This window comes from Mus pahari, chromosome 8, assembly GCF_900095145.1.
Source record: "Mus pahari chromosome 8, PAHARI_EIJ_v1.1, whole genome shotgun sequence".
Taxonomy (NCBI): domain Eukaryota; kingdom Metazoa; phylum Chordata; class Mammalia; order Rodentia; family Muridae; genus Mus; species Mus pahari.
Window position 1 is genome coordinate 66,895,456 of NC_034597.1, and position 19,356 is coordinate 66,914,811.

At 42.2% G+C, this 19,356-nt stretch overlaps 1 protein-coding gene across 7 annotated transcripts in view; it reads left to right on the forward strand.

Moving 5' to 3' along the window:
- Positions 1–19,356, forward strand: part of Tsc22d1 (TSC22 domain family member 1) — a 93,398-nt gene that overhangs the window by 8,144 nt on the left and 65,898 nt on the right. Inside the window, exons 2-4 of one of the 7 annotated variants that reach the window (XR_003844397.1) lie at positions 13,639–13,776; positions 14,871–15,038; positions 15,853–17,589. The exons of 3 other annotated variants lie outside the window; for them this stretch is intronic. Coding sequence is in view for 2 of the 4 variants with exons in the window: in XM_029541805.1 (XP_029397665.1) it covers positions 13,639–13,720 (82 nt within the window). In the remaining 2 variants the exon portion in view is untranslated. 3 more of the 7 variants (XR_003844396.1, XM_029541807.1, XM_029541805.1) reach the window with 3 other exon arrangements.

The following is a 19,356-nucleotide window of genomic DNA, read 5'->3' on the forward strand; positions in this document are numbered from 1 at the left end:
GCACACTGTTTCCCTGGTCTCCACATTGTGTGTGCTTGGGTCTCCACCTGGATAGAGGCCTTCCTCAGCTCTCTGGTGATTGTGTGCTTGCATGTCAGTGTCAGAGGACTGGAGAGCCACTTAGAACATTTCGCTGGGGTTCTTGGTGTGGAACTTGGCTCGGGGTCAGTGGCTGGAGTGTATAGTCCCCATCGCACCCTGCATTTAGTCACTGGTTATCATGAATGGTCCATATCACCTGCCCCTCAGCCTTAACATCGGGGTGTTGACTTGGCCTTTCTCTAGGAAGTCCAGTGTCACTCTGGCCACTGTGGTGGCCTGTCATCTCGGCTCGCTACTTGTTGCTCTTTGGAGTCTCTCATTTCTGCAGTGGTCCATCTTCATTTCCACAGTCAGTGTTGACATCATTCTTGATTTGCTTGCTGTTTTTAAATGGTGTCAGCTTACCTTTACACTCAGTTGACTTCTTTGTTTAGGTTAAGGATAATAGGTGGCAAAAACTGTCTTCTCTTACAGCTTTACTGACACCACTTCCTAGCTTCCATATTGCTTTTGAGAGTCGTATAGCCATTTTGGTTTCTTAGGCTGTATGTGGCCTTAGTGTCTTTCCTCTCTTTCATGCTCCTCCCTTCCTCGCTCTTCCTCATTTTTAAAAATCTATGAAAACTTTTCAAGTTTGCTTCCAGTGATGGTTCGTGTTGGTGATGGGAGGGTGGTTCTGCTTTTATTCATGAACTTTTGCTGTGTGCTATTTCATCCTATAAAGTTTGGGGTACTGAGTTTGAACCCAGGGCCTCATGAACTTGGCAAAGGACCTGCCAGGTGAACTACATCCCAAAATTTTCTCCTCAAATTTATTTGCATAATGGGCCTTTCTGGCTGGTCTAATTTCCTTGGTTTCTATCACTGCTCTGTTTCTATTGAGTTTTTCTTACGTTTAATTTCCAAAAGCTTTTTTGTTGTTCTTTCTTTCTTCCTTCCTTCCTCTCTCTCTCTCTCTCTCTCTCTCTCTCTCTCTCTCTCTCTCTCTCTCTNCTCTCTCTCTCTCTCTCTCTCTCTCTCTCTCTCTCTCTCTCTCTCTCTCTTTCTAGCTGTGTACTGCTCCATTTTAATTTAACAGAGCTTTCTCTTAGCTCTGTGAACATGTTGGATTTGTTTTATGACACAGGGTTTCTCTGTGTAGTCCAGGCTGGCCTTGAATTTGCTGATCTCCAGCCCTGCCTCTAGTGTAGATGTAATCATCATGCTTAGCTCTTTAAAAGTTTTCTTGGTTTGCAGTCTGCTTTTTCCAGGTTTCATTTTTCTTCTGTGCCTTGGTCTGTATCTTTCATGTTCTGTTCCCTTCCTTTAAGCAGTTGGCAGTTGTGTGCAAGGTAAGCAGGTTCTCAACAGAGCTTTTGTCGGCCACGGATGGCCCCACTAGCTGGTATCCTGACTAGGCTGTTTGACTAGGGGATGTGCTGTCTTTGTACTTGATTAGCTCTGGTGAGGAGTGCCTAGGCAGAAAGGTGTGTCCACAGGGGTTGCAGGGAGTGGAGGAGTGAAAAGTCTTGGGTCCCCAGCAGCCGTTTTCCACTCTCCCCCCTTGCCTTCTGCTGAGATTTGCCCCCTAAGTCTTGACTTTGCAAGGTCCCTCTCAGCCTGCAGACTTGGCCCTTGGGTGAGGAGCAGGACTGAGAGCTGGTTACACCTGCCTTCCTCAGAGCCTCCATGCCTACAGTGGCTCTGGCTTCCAGTTACTGGGCCTTTGGGACTTTTCAAAGTTTAAGTTGTGTTTGTTTTTGGCTTTCTCCACTGTTTACCTAATCTGATTGTTTTTACTGTTTGTGAAGTCAACCGTCCACTTTCTAGCGCCCAGATTTGTATTACTATTGTCTTTTCATGGCCTGTTTTTTTTTTTTTTTTAATAGGTTTTGTTTTTATACCTTTCCTTTTATTTATTTGAGATAGGGCCTCAAAAATTCACTTTAATAGCAAAAGAATAGATAATGATTTCTTGTCTAGAAATTTAAGTTTGAGACTTGAAACTGAAAAGCCCCAGTCTGGAGTGACAGTGAGAGCCTTGTCCCTTGGGTTTGATCGCCACCGTCAAGGCTGGATGTCACGGCAGAACGTGTGCTTCTTGCTTTCTCCTTCTTGATTGTGAGGTCACATTCTCCTTACTTAGCAGGGACAAGTCTTTTCACAGCAGTTCTCCTGCCTCAGCCTTCCAGATGCAGGGATGCCTGATCAGGCCTAACACACATGGCTCATTCAAAGGAAGGTACAGGAGAAGAAAAAAATAAGCCCTCCTTACCTAGATTGTAAACAGTGGGTGTGATCTCACAGACAGAGACACCCTTTCCCTTCCACCATTTCTTCCTTCCCAGTCATCCGCAGAGTCTTCTGTGCTGCCTTCTGCTGGCTGATGGAGCTCCCTCCTGTGTCACTCTGGCTGACTGCGACACCCTCCCTTCTGTGGGTTTTTTTTTTCCCCCACTTTTCTTGCTATTCTGTGTTGGTCTTTTTGAGATCATTCTCTGCCAGACTCTCAGTGCCCGCTTTCCGAGGCCTTTCTGATTCTCACGGGCTGCTCAGTCTTTTAGTATTGGCTGGCCCCAAACTTGAGTTGAGGCAGCCGTCCTGCTTCAGCCTCCCTGGTGCTGGGCTCACAGGCACGAGCCGCTGTGCCTGCAGAGTGAGCGCCTCAGTCTTCCCAGGTCGTCAACCTAACTGATACCCGCTGTCCTCATTTGGAGACTCACTATTTTACTTTAAACACTAAGATGCCATTCCTCATCTCTTTCCTCTCCAGCTCCATCCTGAACGTAACATCCATCTTTCTTTTGTCTCCCATCTCGTCTCTGCTGGCACAGTTCCAATCTAAGAGAAAACAGCCTTCACTCAGAGAATTACTGCCTGTGGTAGCTCTCTCACAGAGCGGTGCACACACATCCTGCCTTTCTCTGGTCCTGTGCTGCAGTCTGAATGATGCTCTAATGTGGCAGTGTTGTCTGTAACTCACATGCCCAGGTCCCCTTAAGCCCTTCCCCTCTGGTGTAAGGTGATCCTTTTGTCTTGGCCTGCTCATGGCTTCCCATCAGGCTCCATTTCTCTAGGAGAGGTTTATTTTGGCTCCTGGTTTTAGAAGGTTCTGTCCTTGGTTGCTTGGCCCCATGTGCCTGGTGGTGGGGGCGAGCATGTGGCAAGGGCTCGCTGTTCTTGGCAGACAAGAAGCAGATAAAAGGGAAAAGTAAACGTTCGCTTCTCTCTGAGCTGGGCATGGCGCCTGGGGCCCTGTGCGTGCCAGGCAAGTGCCCCACCGCTGCGCTCTGCCCTGGGCTTCCACTCCCACTGTTTTATTCCTAATGACACTCGATGACCTTTCAGGAACCTTCTCAACCGCCACCCATTTCTCTGGGCATTTGGACATGCAGTTCTTGAACATAAATGTGCCCAAGGTCACCTCTCCAACTCTTCCTTAAAGTTTAATTGTCCTTTTTTTTTTGGATACAAGATATTGCTATGTAGCCTAGGCCAACCTTGAACTAGCTGTGTAGCCCCAGCTGGCCTTGAATTTGTGATCTTCCTGCTTCAGCCTCCAGAGTCCTGGGATTACAGGTATGTACTACTACACCCGGCTAAACTGTTAACTTTTGGGAGGGTCTCTGACATGCCAATTTAAATTTAGGTTGTTTGTTAAAACTAATTAAAAGCACCTTGTTATTTTTGTTTATAATAGTTGTTATAATTTATTACTTGATGTGATTATCTGATAAAATTTTAACCTCTGTGAAGAGGGATGTTTGGAATCTACTAGTACCCAAAAACGATTTCAGTTTACAGAGATGGAGAAAGTCTGTTTAATGAAGAAAATCTACTCTTAATCATGGTGTAAGAACAGGGAAATCAGATGCAGCTTTTTAGAAGATAGAATTAAATTCCTTAGAGGTTGTCATGTGACATCAGGTTTCCTTTGGTAGATATGATTGAGACTTACTTTGCTTTGCGCTGCTTGTGAGTTGGCTGGGTTTTTTTTCTAAACAAGCACTGTGTTTTGTTTATTTTGTATTCTCTTAAGCTGTTAAAAGTTCTTTTAACTTGAATGAAACAACAACAAAGAACCCTCCATTTATTTTGTAATCAGAATAATCAGTATTTTTCCCACTTTGACTGGCATAGCTATTTTCCATAAAATGTTTCTAAAATACCTAGGCATTATCTTGGAAATCCTTTGCAGTCAGCTATGCAAAAACAAGCTTTGAGCTTGTGGAATGCTGCTTGCTTCAGTTGAGGGGGTCTGTTTGTTTCCCTTAACCAGCGTGGTAAGCATTTGTTTACAGTTTCTGTGATATTTTACTTGTGGCCGTTACTCGTTGCCCGTTACTCAGAAGAGGAAAGTAGGGACTCTTCAGAGGAGAAGGGACCAGGAAGGAGCTGGCAGTGCTCAGAACTTACAGTAAGTTTTAGTGACTACCTGTGTGTGTGGAGAAGCATTGGGAGACAGATGAGGCCTCTGATTCTAAGGGTGGGATGCTGATGATGGTGACAATACCAGCAGCAGCACCCCCACCACCAGGAGGGGAAATGATGTAATACAGGGATCACCAGGGGCTAGTCAAGGAGTGTCCCTTCATGTCTGTGAACCTGTCAGTGTTCAGCCTGTCATAGAACCATTTCTTGCTGACCGGGGAGACTTACTGTGTCGTGGTTTGTGACGGATTAGTGTTAGGTTGTGATGCATGCTGTGGCTTTGCTCATCCGTGGAGTCACAGAGCAGAGCAACTTAGAGCTCTCTGTGGTTGAGACAGAAGAAATAATGGCTTACTCTTCCAGGGCCCTCGCAGTTTTGCAGTAACACCTGACTGTCCGGTTTGGGGAATTCTTGATATCCCATGTACATTTCTGAGTATTCTTTGAATGACTTACAAATTCAGAATTGTTTATTGGTAAAGACTTAATTCTCTCATAGCTTATTCAGGTTATTTAGTTACTACCTTTTTTTGTCTTTAGGTTTTCTTAGTGTGCATATACATACTAACAAATAGTATATTGACTAGTTAGGAGTGCTTTGAAAGGATACACATACAGTTGAAATGATACTTACCATTAAAATCGCCACATGATTATGGTGTATCTCAGTAGCCGTAGTGATATGATTACTTTCATGTGGTTTTTAATTTGTTTTTAATTAAGCACTTTGAGTTAGATTATGCCCTCTTGAGGCTCTGTCCTGGCTGGGAGTTGGTAGTTTCTGCCATGTGTTGTGTGCTGTTCAGACTCCAATAACATCAGTGGTGGCGTTGGTGTGTAGAGCAGTGGAGAACCAGCACTACTGTTCTCAGTTGTCTGAGCACATGGGTGCTACTTAAGCTTCTGAACATCTATTTTGGCTTCCTACTTATCCCCATTTTATAGGTGAGGAAACTGAGGATAAAGAGAGCAGCTTTTTATTCAGGGTCACTTGTCTGTGTGGTGAGATCCGGGATTTGTGTATGGAATTCTTGTTTCAGGGTTTGGACTTGGACATGGTTGTAACTGACAGGAAACAGTGGGGTGGGGGTGGATATGAATGCCACTACTCAGCCCACTCTCCCATTTCTAGTCATCAGGACCCCCACCTATGGAATAGGATCCCCCACGCTTAGTTCATCCTAGAGACTCCTTCATGCCCAAAGATTTCATTTTGTGGTCCCTCTCCTTCTCAAGTTGAACCATCATGCTGATGCAGCATGTGATGAGGACCAGAGTGTTCTGCTTTCTCAAAGTATGTTGATTGTTCTCTCTAGATAACTTGCTTGTATTTGTGACAGTTATACATAGTTTCTTTTTGTTGAATATAGTCCTCTTTTGAAATGTACTTTAAAAAGATGATGTTAGATGACTTTGCCTAGTCAATAACAGTTTTAAAAATATGCTGCTAAGTGAACACTTTGCCCTGAGCCTTTGTGTCGTTGGGCGTTTCTTAAGTATCCTTTGGGCGCAGAGATAATGAAGCTCATGAGTGGAACAGCAGCTGGTGTGTGAGCTGATGTGCCCAGCCTGGTGTGAGGAGCCCAGGGATCTGCAGCTCTTCCCTGGCACCTTCAGTGGGTGTGCCTCTCACACCCCACCTGCATCGCTTAGAATCCAGCCCGGGGCGTGTCTTTGTGCTGTAGTTCTCTCTGAAGCGTGATGGTCAGGTGCTTTCCTGAGATCTGCCTCTCCCCCTTCTCTCCTGCACACGCCCCAGCTGCTCTTTACTGTTCTCATCCTTCATGGAGAGCCACCACACACTCCTCAGTTACTGTCTGAAGTAGAGTGTTCACATCTGTTTACCTGCTGAAATCACTAACATTGGATTCCCAGGGAGTTGTTCTTCCAGTTTTAAAGTTCACAAGTGGCGCGAGATCCAGGGCTCTCGTGCCCTCCATGTCCTGTTGGATTAAAGACTACTCCACATTCCAGACCTTTTAGCTCCTGAACTCTTGGCACATTGATGATAAATTCATAAGGGCCTGTGGACACCTGAGAGGAAGACAGCGATAGCTCCCATTGCTGTAGCTAACATTCCCAAGTGCATTGCCTTGGTGGTAACTTGGAATTGTAGGAGTCTAGTCACAATTCAGAAGAATAACTGGAGACACTCTGCTTTTCTTTTCTTTTCTTTTCTTTTCTTTTCTTTCTTTCTTTCTTTCTTTCTTTCTTTCTTTCTTTCTTTCTTTCTCTTTCTTTCAGACAGGCTCTCACGGTGTAACCCTTACTTGTCTTGGAACTTAACTATGTAGGCCAGGCTGTCCTTAATGTCACAGAGCTCTATCTGCCTCTTGCCTCCCAAGTGCCAGGATTAAAGGCAGATGCCACCATGTCTAGGGAGACAGATTCATGCCACGAAAGATGAGTAAATGGAATTGTCTGTTCTCAGTGCTAAGCATACTGAGGGTGTCTGCCTTACGCTCAGCATAACTTACAGTAAAATAGGTTAAAAGCAGAAACCTTATTCTAATTAATTGAGTCATAATAGCGTATTTATGAATCAGGTCTTTAATTTTTAGTTGTTGCAATTTATGTTTGTTAATGAACTTCAAAAGTGCTAATTTATGGTTGATTAATAATGCAGTTTAAAAATGGGGTTTATCATTTTCCTCCTTTCTGTTGGAATGTAAATTTCACTTGTTGTTGGAGAGGTCACATTAGGTGTCTTAAGAGTTGTTGCAGAGGTTAGTCACATTTGTTCATCTTTGTGAATGAGCATTGGAGCTGTTGAAAGTGACAGCTGGGGTTTTGGGGGTTTGATGAAGCCTGGAAATGAGGTGCTGGCTTAGGTCATCACTGGGTACTGATCGGGTCTTGTCTGCTCCCCAATTCCCACTGTCACTAGTGGGAGGAAGCAGCTGCTGTTGCAAGCACCTCAGTTTACCTCCACACAGGACTGCTCCTAGACTTGCCAGGCCAGCGGTCGAACGCAGGAGAACATTTTCATGAGTTAAATGTGTGGAAGGTAAGGCTCCTTTTGGAATTTGTCTTAGTTTCAGTTATTTTTCAAGTTGTACTCAGAGTCTAAGCCCATGAGGCTTTACAGTGGCTTATTATAAATAGATCTAATATGTAAAACCAAAAGCTTTTAAGAATAGAGTCTACTCTAACAGAGCCAAGCTGTACTATATTTGAGCTTTTGAATATGGAACTTAAATCCCATTAGCATTGAGTAGTGAATAACTGAGGTCTGAGTTAGAGGTTGAACGCATCACTAGGAGATGGACAAACACCAGGGCGGTGATAAACCATTAGAGAGGGTGGGAAGGAAAGAGGCAGTTGTGACAGTTTTTGTGGAGTAACTTGGTACAGCCCACTCTCCAGGGATGCCCGCCCCTCATTGCCTACACCTGGAGGTCACTCCATGGGGAGTGAAAAATGACAGCAGCTGGTTAAGGAGTTGTCTGTCAGTCTAGAAAGCTCTCTACAGGATTCTCCATAGAAATGTATTGTCTCAGATACAGAGTACTTGCTTCATTATACCTAGTGTTTAGCAGAAGTGCTGACGATACAAAGGAGGGAAAAGCCCATAAGATCTCCACATGTTCTAAGCATCATAGATCTTGATGTCTTACAGATTAAGTATACGCTCAATTGTTGTCCCATATATAGCACACATGACAGCTTTTACATTCAAGTAATTGATCAACAAAGCTGTTAGTGCTTTCTACAATGAAGTAGATTTTACTGGAACATCAGTTTTAGCATCAGACCTGGCCGCCAGCCTTGTTTTTTCTACCTCTTAATTGTATGACTTTTATAAGTGGGTTAAAATTGTTAGTTCAATTTTCTTAGCTGTTCTGTGGGGGCTAGAACATAACCCTGGTAATGTTTGGGAAAATCAGAGGAGATAGCTGTGTAATGTATCCAGCTCAATTCCCTGTGGCTGTGTACATGGTTGGTGTTCATAGTGCGCCAAGTAAGAAGGTTCCTTTATAGCATTGTAAATTAAAGAAGAGAGCTTGCCTACCATGCTAAGACTTATACATACTACAGCCTTCTAAGCAAGTCATTCTGGGTCTTTGTGATGTTTGGTATAGTTTGGATTGCCAGGGGTTGAATGAAAGAACTTGTCTTCAGAGTGGCGTCTTTCTCATTTCTACCAAGCATGGTATAGATTGAGTGCCTTCATTTTGTTAAAAACAAAAACAAAGAATGTATTCCATTTAGTGGAGACAGCAGGGTTGCTTATTTTTCTGAATCCCACTCTGTGAGGACTGTCCTTCATCTGAGTATTTGATAAGTACTTGGGCTAAGTTCACAAATGCAGAAGTAGTTACAAAACATGCCTTCCATTTTTGTGTTTTTGATGGAAGTGAAGGGGACTTAGGGGTATACAGTGTCATGTGGCAGTTTAAACTCCACAGTAGAATCAATTTCCAGATGATGGGATCTGAAACTCTGTAAAGATCGTTTTGGATGGGCACAGTGCCCTGAAGACCATCTGTTCCGTTCTCAGCCCCATATGGGATGGTAACCATCTCAGTGGATGAGGCTGATCAATAAGGTGATGACTTGGAATCAGGATTCTTAAGGTTCACAGATCCATTGAGCTGGATTTGGAAGTTTTCTATAAACTTTCAAAATGAGGTTTGTTTTTGGTTTTGGTTTTGAATAATAGTAGTTTGTCACATGGGAAAAGGACAGTTCTAGAGCCCAGTGGTTTTGCCAGCTGGCTTTTGTGTGTCCTTGAGCCCATTTCTCTTACATTTATTATCTTGCCATAACAGTTGGAGATGTTTTCTATCTTGTTTTTTCTAAGTATACATTCATATTAGAAATAAAAGTTTGATTATTGCCATATGAGAGCGCATGACAGAGGCGTTTGCCAGATGCTTGCCAGGGCTTTGGAAAAGTGCTGCGTTGACACGCCCTCGCTCATCCAGCTGCCCCTGCCTTTGTAGGGATGGAGTCTGTCTGTGGTACTTTCTTCTTCAGGAGACCCAAAGTAGGTTGCCAGGGTCTAGCTAATGCAAATGTTGCAATTTTGTTGTTGTTTGATTTTGTTTTGAGATGGGTTCTTGCTCTGTAACCTGGCCATAATACTTACATAGCTCAGACTATAAATAGTATTTGTTGTAGCCCAGGCTATTCTCCTGCAATGATCCTCCTGAGGCTGCCTCTGAGGGCGGGGATTATAGATTAAGCCACCATTTGAGGTTTAAAATTAACAAATTTCAAGGTAAAATTTGAAATTCTTTGTAGCCCAAGACATTTTTTATTTTGTTTTGTTTTTAAGGTGCAAATTTGCCATAGAAGATGTTTGTGAAGATAATGCTACTTAATATGGAGAGAGCTCTTGACTCTGGGCTGCCATAAAACTGTGAAGTCAACTCAGGCTTTAAAGTATTTGCTGAACTCTAAATTTGAGGACAGAATGAATATTTTTTTAGTTTTTTAGAAATACCACAATCTGGCATTACTTCTGAGTAATAAGTAGTCAGTGACTTCCAAATGTGTGAATGATACTGGAAGAGTTTCGTTTCATTAAAAAATATTTTAATTGTGTGTATGTATATGTATATACACACATGTATTTGGGTGCACGTACCTGAAGAGGCCAGAAGAGACTTTGAGCTCCCTGGAGCTGGAGTTACAGGGGATTACAAACCTCCTGGTATAGGGAGGGCGCTGGGAGCTAGATTCGGATCCTCAGCAAGAAAGTTGCATGGTAATCCCAGTGCTTGGGAGGCAGAGGCAGGNGGATTTCTGAGTTCGAGGCCAGCCCGGTTTACAAAGTGAGTTCCAGGACAGCCAGGGCTATACAGAGAAACCCTGTCTCAAAAAAACCAAAAAAAAAAAAAAGTTGCACGGTGCCATCCATCCAGTCCCCCCCCCCCCGCTTCCTTCCTTCCTTTTTAATTTTATTTATGTTTGCGGTTGTTTTGCCTGCACAGTGTTTGTGCCTAGTTCTGTGGGATGCTGGAAGACAGTATTTTGGATCTTCTTAACTAGAGTTAGACAGTTGTGAATCACCATGCGGTGCTGGGAACTAAATCCTAACTTAACTGCTGAGCCATTATCCTAGCACCTTGCTTTATTTCTCTGTGGAGGTTTGGATCTCTGGCTTGATAAATATGAAGGAAGTAAGTTCTTGTAGCAGTGGCACTGTCAAGAATTAAAGCCAAATACACTGTGAGCTCAAAGCAGTCTGTCTTTGGTTTTGCTTTGTTTTTTTCAGATAGGGTTTTCATATAGCCAAGGCTTTCTTCTGTTCACCTTGTTTCTGTTTTCTCCTGATGGGACGGGATAGGAGTTTAGTAGCTGAGGAGTGCTGGTGTTCTGTCTGCCTGTGCCTAGGCTGGGAATTGCCTGCTCTGCTTGCCCCATTACAGGAGTTGTCTCAGTGGAGGTGATGACCTAGGACAGCATCAGTTTCTTGTAGTTCCTGTCTTGATTTAGCCTCTGACATCCTTGCCACATCAGGGCCTTTTCAGCTGTATTCTTCATCTTGATGTTGTTGCTGATCAATGGTGGATTTTGCCATAAATGGATAAAGATACTAAAGGAATTGATGCAATCAATGAAACATGAATATTACCTGTTGTCTTTTCTTACTCTGTGTATTCATACAGTGTACAACTTGGGGTCCTAGGATTTAAAAAAAAAAAAAAAGGTATTTTGTCTAAAGTAACATACATTTCAGAGTCTCTTTGACGGTTCTAAGAGCAAAGCCAGTACTTTATACTAAGAAAACAAGCCAGCAGAAGGGGCTTTCAGAGAGGGAAAAGGTAGGCTAACTATAAAACTCACAGTTGAGTGACTTAAGACTTAAAATGACTCTCCATGGTGTGGGCAGGTCAAATAGACAGTTCTTTATTCTGTAAGAGTCAGAGGTGAGGATGATGGCGTCTCTCCTTCCCTCTGCGGTCGCCTTCGCTGTCGGTCACAGCTGGCTGGCAGGGCTTACCAGGTCTGTTTCTGATTGTCCTTTCCCCTTCAGTCTGAGTAAGCTGACCACTTTAAATGTATCATGTGTTAAGGATTGTCTCAGTTTTCATCTCTTACTTGATTCTATGCCTTAGCTCATGTGAAGACACATCTGGTTAGTTACCTTTTAACAAAACTTGACATTTAAATCTAGTGATGGGACTTCAGTATCAGTAACATTTTGAACATTACCTTTTCAGAAGAATGAAAAAGCATTTATAGTGGAATTTTGTTCCATGTTGAGGAGGTTTTGTTGTGTGTTGGGTGGTTTGTTTTCAGATGGGGTCTGACTGTGTAGATACACTGGCTTGGCACTTGGCAGGTAGTCTGAACTCTGATACCGTGGATAAAGTTGTTTCCTTAAGAATTCAAGTTGAACTGTGTAGTGTCTACTGTATGTAAGCCAGGAAACGCAGCTCTCTTTACGGTTTTCTTGACTGGTGCACTTCGTTTGGAAAACATTTCCTGAATTATTTATTCAGCATGCCATACACACTTCTAGGGCCTGGAGAGCAAAGAGTCTGCATTTATTTAAGAAAATCAGTTTTCTTCTGATGACCAGCTGGAACAGTTATGGACAGAGCAGTCTGTGGGAAGTTCATTTTTTAAATGGAAGTTCTTTTGAACCAGGAAGTGTCCGTGCTAGAAGGTAGGTAAGAAAAAGATGCTATGGCAGGTGATCAAGTCATTTCTACTGTCTGCTTTATACATTTGTACACTGGTAAGCAGCGGGTTTAACTAGATCAGTGGCTGCACAAACTTTAAGGGAGAATCACATCTGTGGACTGGTTCAGACTGTTGTGTGGCCCTAGCACTAGAGAGGCAGAGATGGAAGATAAAGGCCATCCTCAAAAGCAGCAACAAAAAATGTTATTCTAGTGTGTTGTTTAAAAATAATTAGGTTTAGCTTTCTCTTTTTCTTTGATGATAAAAATGCATCAAACCAATAAGCCACATATCCTCATTTGATAATATAGTACTGAGGACAAGTTTTACAAATAGCCTCATTTGATAGACATTTCCAAGGAATGCATCTTTCTCAGTAGGATGTGTAAATGTGTAAATGTATATATATATATATATATATATATATATATATATATATATATATATATGATACTTATATGCTTAATGATATATATGTATATATCATTAAGATATATATATCATCATACTAAGTATTATATATATATATATATATATATATATATATCTTAGCACTTCTTTTTGATTTGAACGTAGTTGGATTTTCTGTAAGAATCTTTAGAAATGTAGACAGTTCCAGAGGACACTGATGACCTTGCTAGCTCGTGGGTACAGAGGCCAATCCCGTCCTCGCTGTGATATCACGGCACGACAGAGTTTGTTACCTTTGGTTTGAAATTTATTCTCTAGTAATTAGGTCTTAGTCTTGCAGAAAACTTAGTTATGTCACATAGAGGAATGCTTTGGGGACAGTGGGGGAGGTGGCCTGCTGTGTGCTGATGAGATACACCGTCGATGCTCTTCACTTCACGACTTCATCTTGAAATTGTCCGTTTTTCTGTATAAAATCATCAAATCTAACCAGAATTTTAATTACAGTAAAATGAGCACCCCCTTGAATGATATCAAAGTAATTTTTATTTGGCGAAATCTACGTCGTTTATGGTTGTTGAGTCAGAGCGTGCCGCAGGCCTGGTGCTCTGGACAGACTACAGGAATAGCTGAGAGAAGGGGGACTTTGGGGAGCTCGAATCGAACTTGCTCTGTAACTGAACGCAAGATTTTAAGGTTCTCTTTCTTTGGCTTTTGCTGTTTGCAAGCTAAAATGGCTGTGTTCTAGTGTGTGCTTCTCTCCTTTTGTCATTCCTGGTCTCCCTCCCCAGTGAGATAGCCCTGGGCAGCGCTTTCTTTAAAACCACAGCCTCTTGCAGTCTGTTGGGCACTGTGAGCTAGGGAGGGCCACGTGCTGCCACTTTGGCCTGTGAAGTACTCTGCCTGTTGATTTCCTGTCTTTCCTGGGTGCCAATTCCACCTCCTCTACTACTTTTTTTTCTTTTTAATTTTTGGAAATTATAGTCCTCACAGGTTTCTTGGGCCACATTGTTTTTATTCCTCAGACCTAGCTGGGTATGTTCCTAAGTAGAAGGGTTCAGCTTGCTCTTCCTCCTCAGGCTTTAAACAGGTTGAGTGTAAATGTTGTTAGATAATGGAGTAACCATTCCTTTTCAGCTTTGGTTTGTTTCCACACTGGCTGCCAGAGCCAGGAGGAAGTGAAGGCAGTCGGCACTGCCTCCTTAAGGCTGAGATGTAACCTTTGTTGGTTGTTGGGTAGAGAACAGGACAGCACAAACCTCGGCCCACTAACAGGTAAGGAAACTTGTGATCACCAGTTGGTGTGAGGGGAAAACAGCTTGGCTGCATTTCCCCTCCTTCGCTCACCCAGAATATAACATGTCCCAGAAATAGGACACCACGGCTGACTGATACAAGCAGCAGGGACACGCAGCACCTTTAGAAATGGAGGAGGAGCTTCAGACTTAAGGGGAACTTAGCACTCTGTGCACAGACAGCTGATCATTTCCCCAAGGCAGTGCTGTTAGTCCCTGTAACTTTCAATCTGCACCTGCCTCTCTGCATCTCCTTTGAGCTTTCCCTGGATCAGACACCATGTGCTTTTAAACCTCTGTCCTATATAATAAAGCTGTTTCCCAGCATCTTCACCGTCATCTATTGTTTGGTATACTTCGATATTCTAATCTCTACATTCTGGCCACTAATGATTATTCCTGGTCCCTCATGACTCCAAATAAGGATCATGCATTTAAAAAAATTTAAGTATCTATTACCTATGAGTATTACGCTGCCCTCCAGTTTCAAAGATGACTGACCGCTTGAAGAAGGAAACCTTTTTCATTGGCATTAGTCAGAGCTTTGATAAAACTCCACTTTAACCTTTTTGTAGCTATACTATTGGCCTAGAGTGTTGATCGGTCTGTCTAAATTACTGGAATTTAAACCGTTAAATTGAGCTCTGTAGACAGTCCTGATTAGTAGTATTCCTTACTGTGATATTGTTTCTACGTCCCAGTCCGTCCTCTTCTCTTCCATAGAACTAACTGGGGTCTTTGCTGTAGCAGGCTGACTGCCTTCCCCCTGCCCCTATAACAACTGTGACCTTGTTTCCCATAATAATTTATGATTTTTTTCCCTCCGATCTCTGTTGGAAGTTGAGCGCTTTGTCACAGAGTATGCTATGGCTTAGGCCAGTTCAGGCCCCTTCTTAGTATCTACCGAGGAAATCAATCATTTGTGGTAACAGATGACTAAAATTAAAATTAAGATGGTACTTAAGTTTGCACCAAGATTGCTCCTTTTTGTCCTGAGGATAAGCCGTTACAAACTCAAATGACCAGAGTATGTAATTTTTTTTAATAAGAATTTTTTCTTAAATCTATATTCAGCTCTATTTCAGTGCTTCTCTCCTACCAGAGGTACAAGGAGTGATCCTAGAGCCACAGATACAGCCAAGACCACGGAGAGCTTTTGACGTCAGGGCTCCACTTTGTCCACTGAACCCTTGGAGACAGAATACCCAGCTCCTGGAGAGAGTGGGAAAGGATAATAAACAAGTGGGTGCTTTCCGTTATTTACTTGGGTTTATCTATAGAGTGGAGTGTCCTTCCATTCCCCATCATTCTGTTGGGAATCCCCTTGGCTTCTTGGAGGAGCCAAGTGGGACTGCAGCCTGTGTGTTTCCTGAGAATACTGTCTAGTGCCATTCACAAAACAAACCGAAAACTTTAATATTCTCTCCAGATAATTGATGCAGTGGCTAATCTGGAGCACACACACAATTTGCTCCATGCCTGTGTAGTTCACAGGAATTAAAGGCAGTCATTCCCTGCTTTGGCCTTTATTGTAACAGTAGACTTGATAGAGTTCTTGTAGGGTGACGCCTGAAATCTCTAAATTTATACAGTTGACTATTCAGGTGTCACCCTGCCCTATTAGAGTGGACTTTTTGGTCTTTTTTTTTTCTATCGTAAATGTTAGGCCTTCACACTCGGTCTCTTAGGAGATGGAATGGTAGCACTGTTGTGGCTTTACTGTCAAATGGAGGCGTCATTCTTTAATAAAATAAATATGAATATAAGTTTCAGGATTTAATATTCCTGAAAGCTATATACTCAAAAGTAGTTTTCTAGTCCCTAGGAATGTAATTTATTTCAACACTAGATTTTCCCTAGGGCATTAAGATGACTCTTTCTTAGTTTCTTTGGTGCCAAGGGTAGGGTGTGAGTGCAGGCATCTCTTACCGTCTGCAGTGGGTAGAGTGTGAGGTTGTTGCTTTGGCAAGTTTTCATTGTGTCCTTGGTGGCTTCTTCTGTGACTCCAGGTATCTTGATAATGGGAGACCGGTTTATTTGTTCTCTAATTGCCCAGATTTCTTTCAACTGGTAAACATCATACCTCTGCAGCAAAGGAACTCCTCTAGCAGAGCCTCATGGACGGTATCTGTCCCCGTGGCAGCACCTGCAGTGTGGAAGGCAGTGGTGAACGGACCCATGCACTATGTCTAGAAGACACAAGGATGAGCCAGCCCACCTGATCTTGTTACTTACAAACTTCCAAGATTTACTCGGGTTTATTTTTGGTCTGAAAATGGAAAGGCTCAAATAATGAAGTAATCTTTTCGTATTGGAGTTTTACATGGCCATGAAAATATTTCTTATTCTGAAGACTGAAATAGAGGAAGCTTGAGAGTCTTGTCTTTCAAAGCAGCTCTCTGTATCTGTTTGACTTAAAAGATTTGTGGGACTGAAAATCATTTAACCACATAGGCAACCCCCACTTTAAAAAGCAGCCTTAAAAATAAACAAAAAACCCCCAGAAAGCTTGAGGAACCCTTCCACCACCTTTGTCACCATCGCCAAAGCGAATACAGGGTGGACCGAAGTTTTGAAGTGTTAGGAGGGACTCTTGGCTCATCTCTGGCTGGTCCTGAGCCTTATTCTTACTGTAGTTTATGAAATGATGAAAGTCATGGAGCTGTCTTGGAGGCCCAGTGGAGCCCAGTCTGTGTTCCTAAGCAGTAAATGCCTGTTAGGGTTGAAGGGCTGACTCTGCACTTCGGGCGTTGTGCCTCTTGAGTGATGCAGAGCAGAGGTAGTGAACAGTCAGAGTGAACCGTAGGTGTGAATAGGTTTAAAGTAATTGTCCAATTTACCAATTGGCCGCAGCTGTCAAACTAATGTTTGTTTCTTTGGTGATCTGGTAACTGGCCAGTCAAAGCTACTAAGGGAAACTGTGACAGTCACCTGATGCCGCCAGTTCCTTTTAAGTTGGAATAAGTTTTAAGAAGAGACATTGTAGAATTAATAATAGGAGAACTAAAATGTTAGCCTCTTAACATTTAAGACTATCAGCTAAGAGATAACCTGTTTTTAGTCTTTCCTGGCTATAAGAACTATTTCTTAATTATAAATCATTTTTCAAAAGTTTTAATGCTTTTAAAAGTAAATATTAAAGATAATTTTGAACTGAAAAATTCCCCCACAGAACTCTGAATTCCTGTAGAATGATTCTAGCCCTGTTGTCCTGACTTAGATAAGTGCATATAAACAAAAGACAAGGTACCTAATGCTTTAGAGGGAATTTGGAAGCGGAAACTGGGATTTACTAGACATCCTATTGCATTCTTTAAACCACAGTAGGAACCATTTTATGGCCTGAGCCCACAAGCCTTTTGTCTCAGCACTGAAGCCAGAAAGTGATTTACCCTTAGAATCTCAAGCTTTAATGAATTTCAGCTCTGTTCCTTAAAGTATGCAAAAGAGATGTTAGTGCATTCCCGTTACCTCATGCACTACAAGCTACTGCAAAGTCAAACTTTTTGTGTATCACTGTGAACTGTTTTGTTTGAATTTTAATTTTGATGCATTTTCTTTTTAGATTTTTAAAGAACAATTTCGTGTCACAATATGCAATCCTATATCTTTTCCGTGTTTACTCTATGAATATTAATATAAGTGATTTTTTTCCTAGAATGATTTATTGTGTAATATTTGTATTATGTGATCATTTGAAAACTAATAAATATTTTCTCCATGGAAAAATGCACTTACTGATAAATGGCTTATTTTTGTTTCAGGAGTAGAAAGTGAAAATTGCAACCATATTTTTAAGTGTATTTATGTGTCTTTTGCTAAGTGTTTCTGAATATATTGTTTTTTAATTTTTTTTTAATTTTAGGAAAAAAATTCTGTTAAAACTGTAGAGTCAGTATAGTAAATATTAGGAGTAATTTGATTAAATTTTTGAGATTGGATTGATCTAAATATAACCCGTTACAAAAATAGCATACAGAAATTATTTCTCTGCTTTAAACAGAAACTATTGAAAATAATAGCTGGTTAGAGAACTGGCCAAGTCATGAGGTGTCACCAAGAAAAGTGTTTCTGTTTAATATCTGGCTTGAACAAATAGTAGACCTTGACTTGAGAGACCCTTGCCTTTAATGTCTCCAGACCTGGGTGACTCTGGTCGTCATAGCCATATATTCACCTCCCGCAGCAGCCACCATGGCACTTTCCCAAAGGTGAGGCTCGGGCAGTGGACTCCGACACTTAAGTCACACACTGTGGAGTCCCACACGAGAAACAGGCTTGAGGCTTGACAGCCTAGCGGTTCAGCTTCCCAGGGAAATGCTGTTCTGAGCAAAATGTGAGCACTGTAAACGGAAGTTTAATGTGAAATGCCTGGTACACTGGGGCAGGGGGTGGAGCCAGGGTTCTTTGCTCTTATTCATCGGGTAAGTTTGGAAAAGATGAGTTAAAGTTCCTATTAGAGGGCAGGGTTTCTAATGTTAGAATTGAGATGTCGAAAGGCCCACAGTCCTGCTTCAGAGGAAAGCTGTTTCTCTACTCGAGCCTTTTGATAGGCATCAGAAATTTCAAAACAATTGCAAAGATGATGACGAATGAGAGCAGTCTTCCCATACTATCATTAGCCCTCATAATAAAACACTGCAGAGTGGAAATGTGGGTTTTGCCCACATGCTCAAGAGTCGGGCGTGGTCTCTGGCTTGCTTCACCACCGCTGAATAGCTTAGCTCTAGTATAAACATATTTTGATTTTTGTACGTGATAAAATAAGGGTTGAGTTTTTGGTTTTTTGGAGAGGGATAGATCTTTGGATAGCATCTTTTCTACGAAAAGTCACAAGCCAGTGACTGTGGAGCCCTGACCTTTAAACTTACTGCAAGTGCGCACACAGCTCATTCTTCTCTGCCCTGTTAAGCAGAATGTCAGTACTTGGGCTTTCGAAGCAAGGTCTTTTTTTTTTTTTTTCCCATTTGGTTATTTTTGTTACCTGTAAAAAGGATTCCATATTAATTGGGTTCTAAATGTGAAAAAAAAAATCAAAGTAATCACACAGGAGGTGCCTTGGAGTCTTTTTCCACTCATATATACATCTGAGGCAAAATTAGATTATTAGAGTAAACATTCTACAGGACTTGGAAGTGTGCATCGGAGTTTTCAGAAATTCTGGTCAAAGGGATTCTCTCCAGAAGAGGTAAGGCACGGTGCAGGTAGAGGAGCTTCAGAGTGTGGCCAGCAGTGTCTCCTGATGACACAAGCCCACTAGGGCTGACTTCCCAGCAGAGAGAGGAGCAGGATCCTGGTTCTCCCAGAAACTTTTCCAGACCCCAGAAATAGACAAGCCACAGATCTGTTTTTACATGCTTGCAGTTTATTTGGAAATATATCCATAGACACTGTATTCTTTATGGACATTTCCTTTCTTAGTGTCTATGACCCATACTTAGTTTAGTGGGGTTTGTTTGGGACAGTCTTCCTGTGCAGCACAGACTGTCTTCAGCTTGTGATCTTCCTGCCTCAGCCTCCTGAGTACAGCCCAGGTGTGTGTCACTTCTGGCCTTTAGCC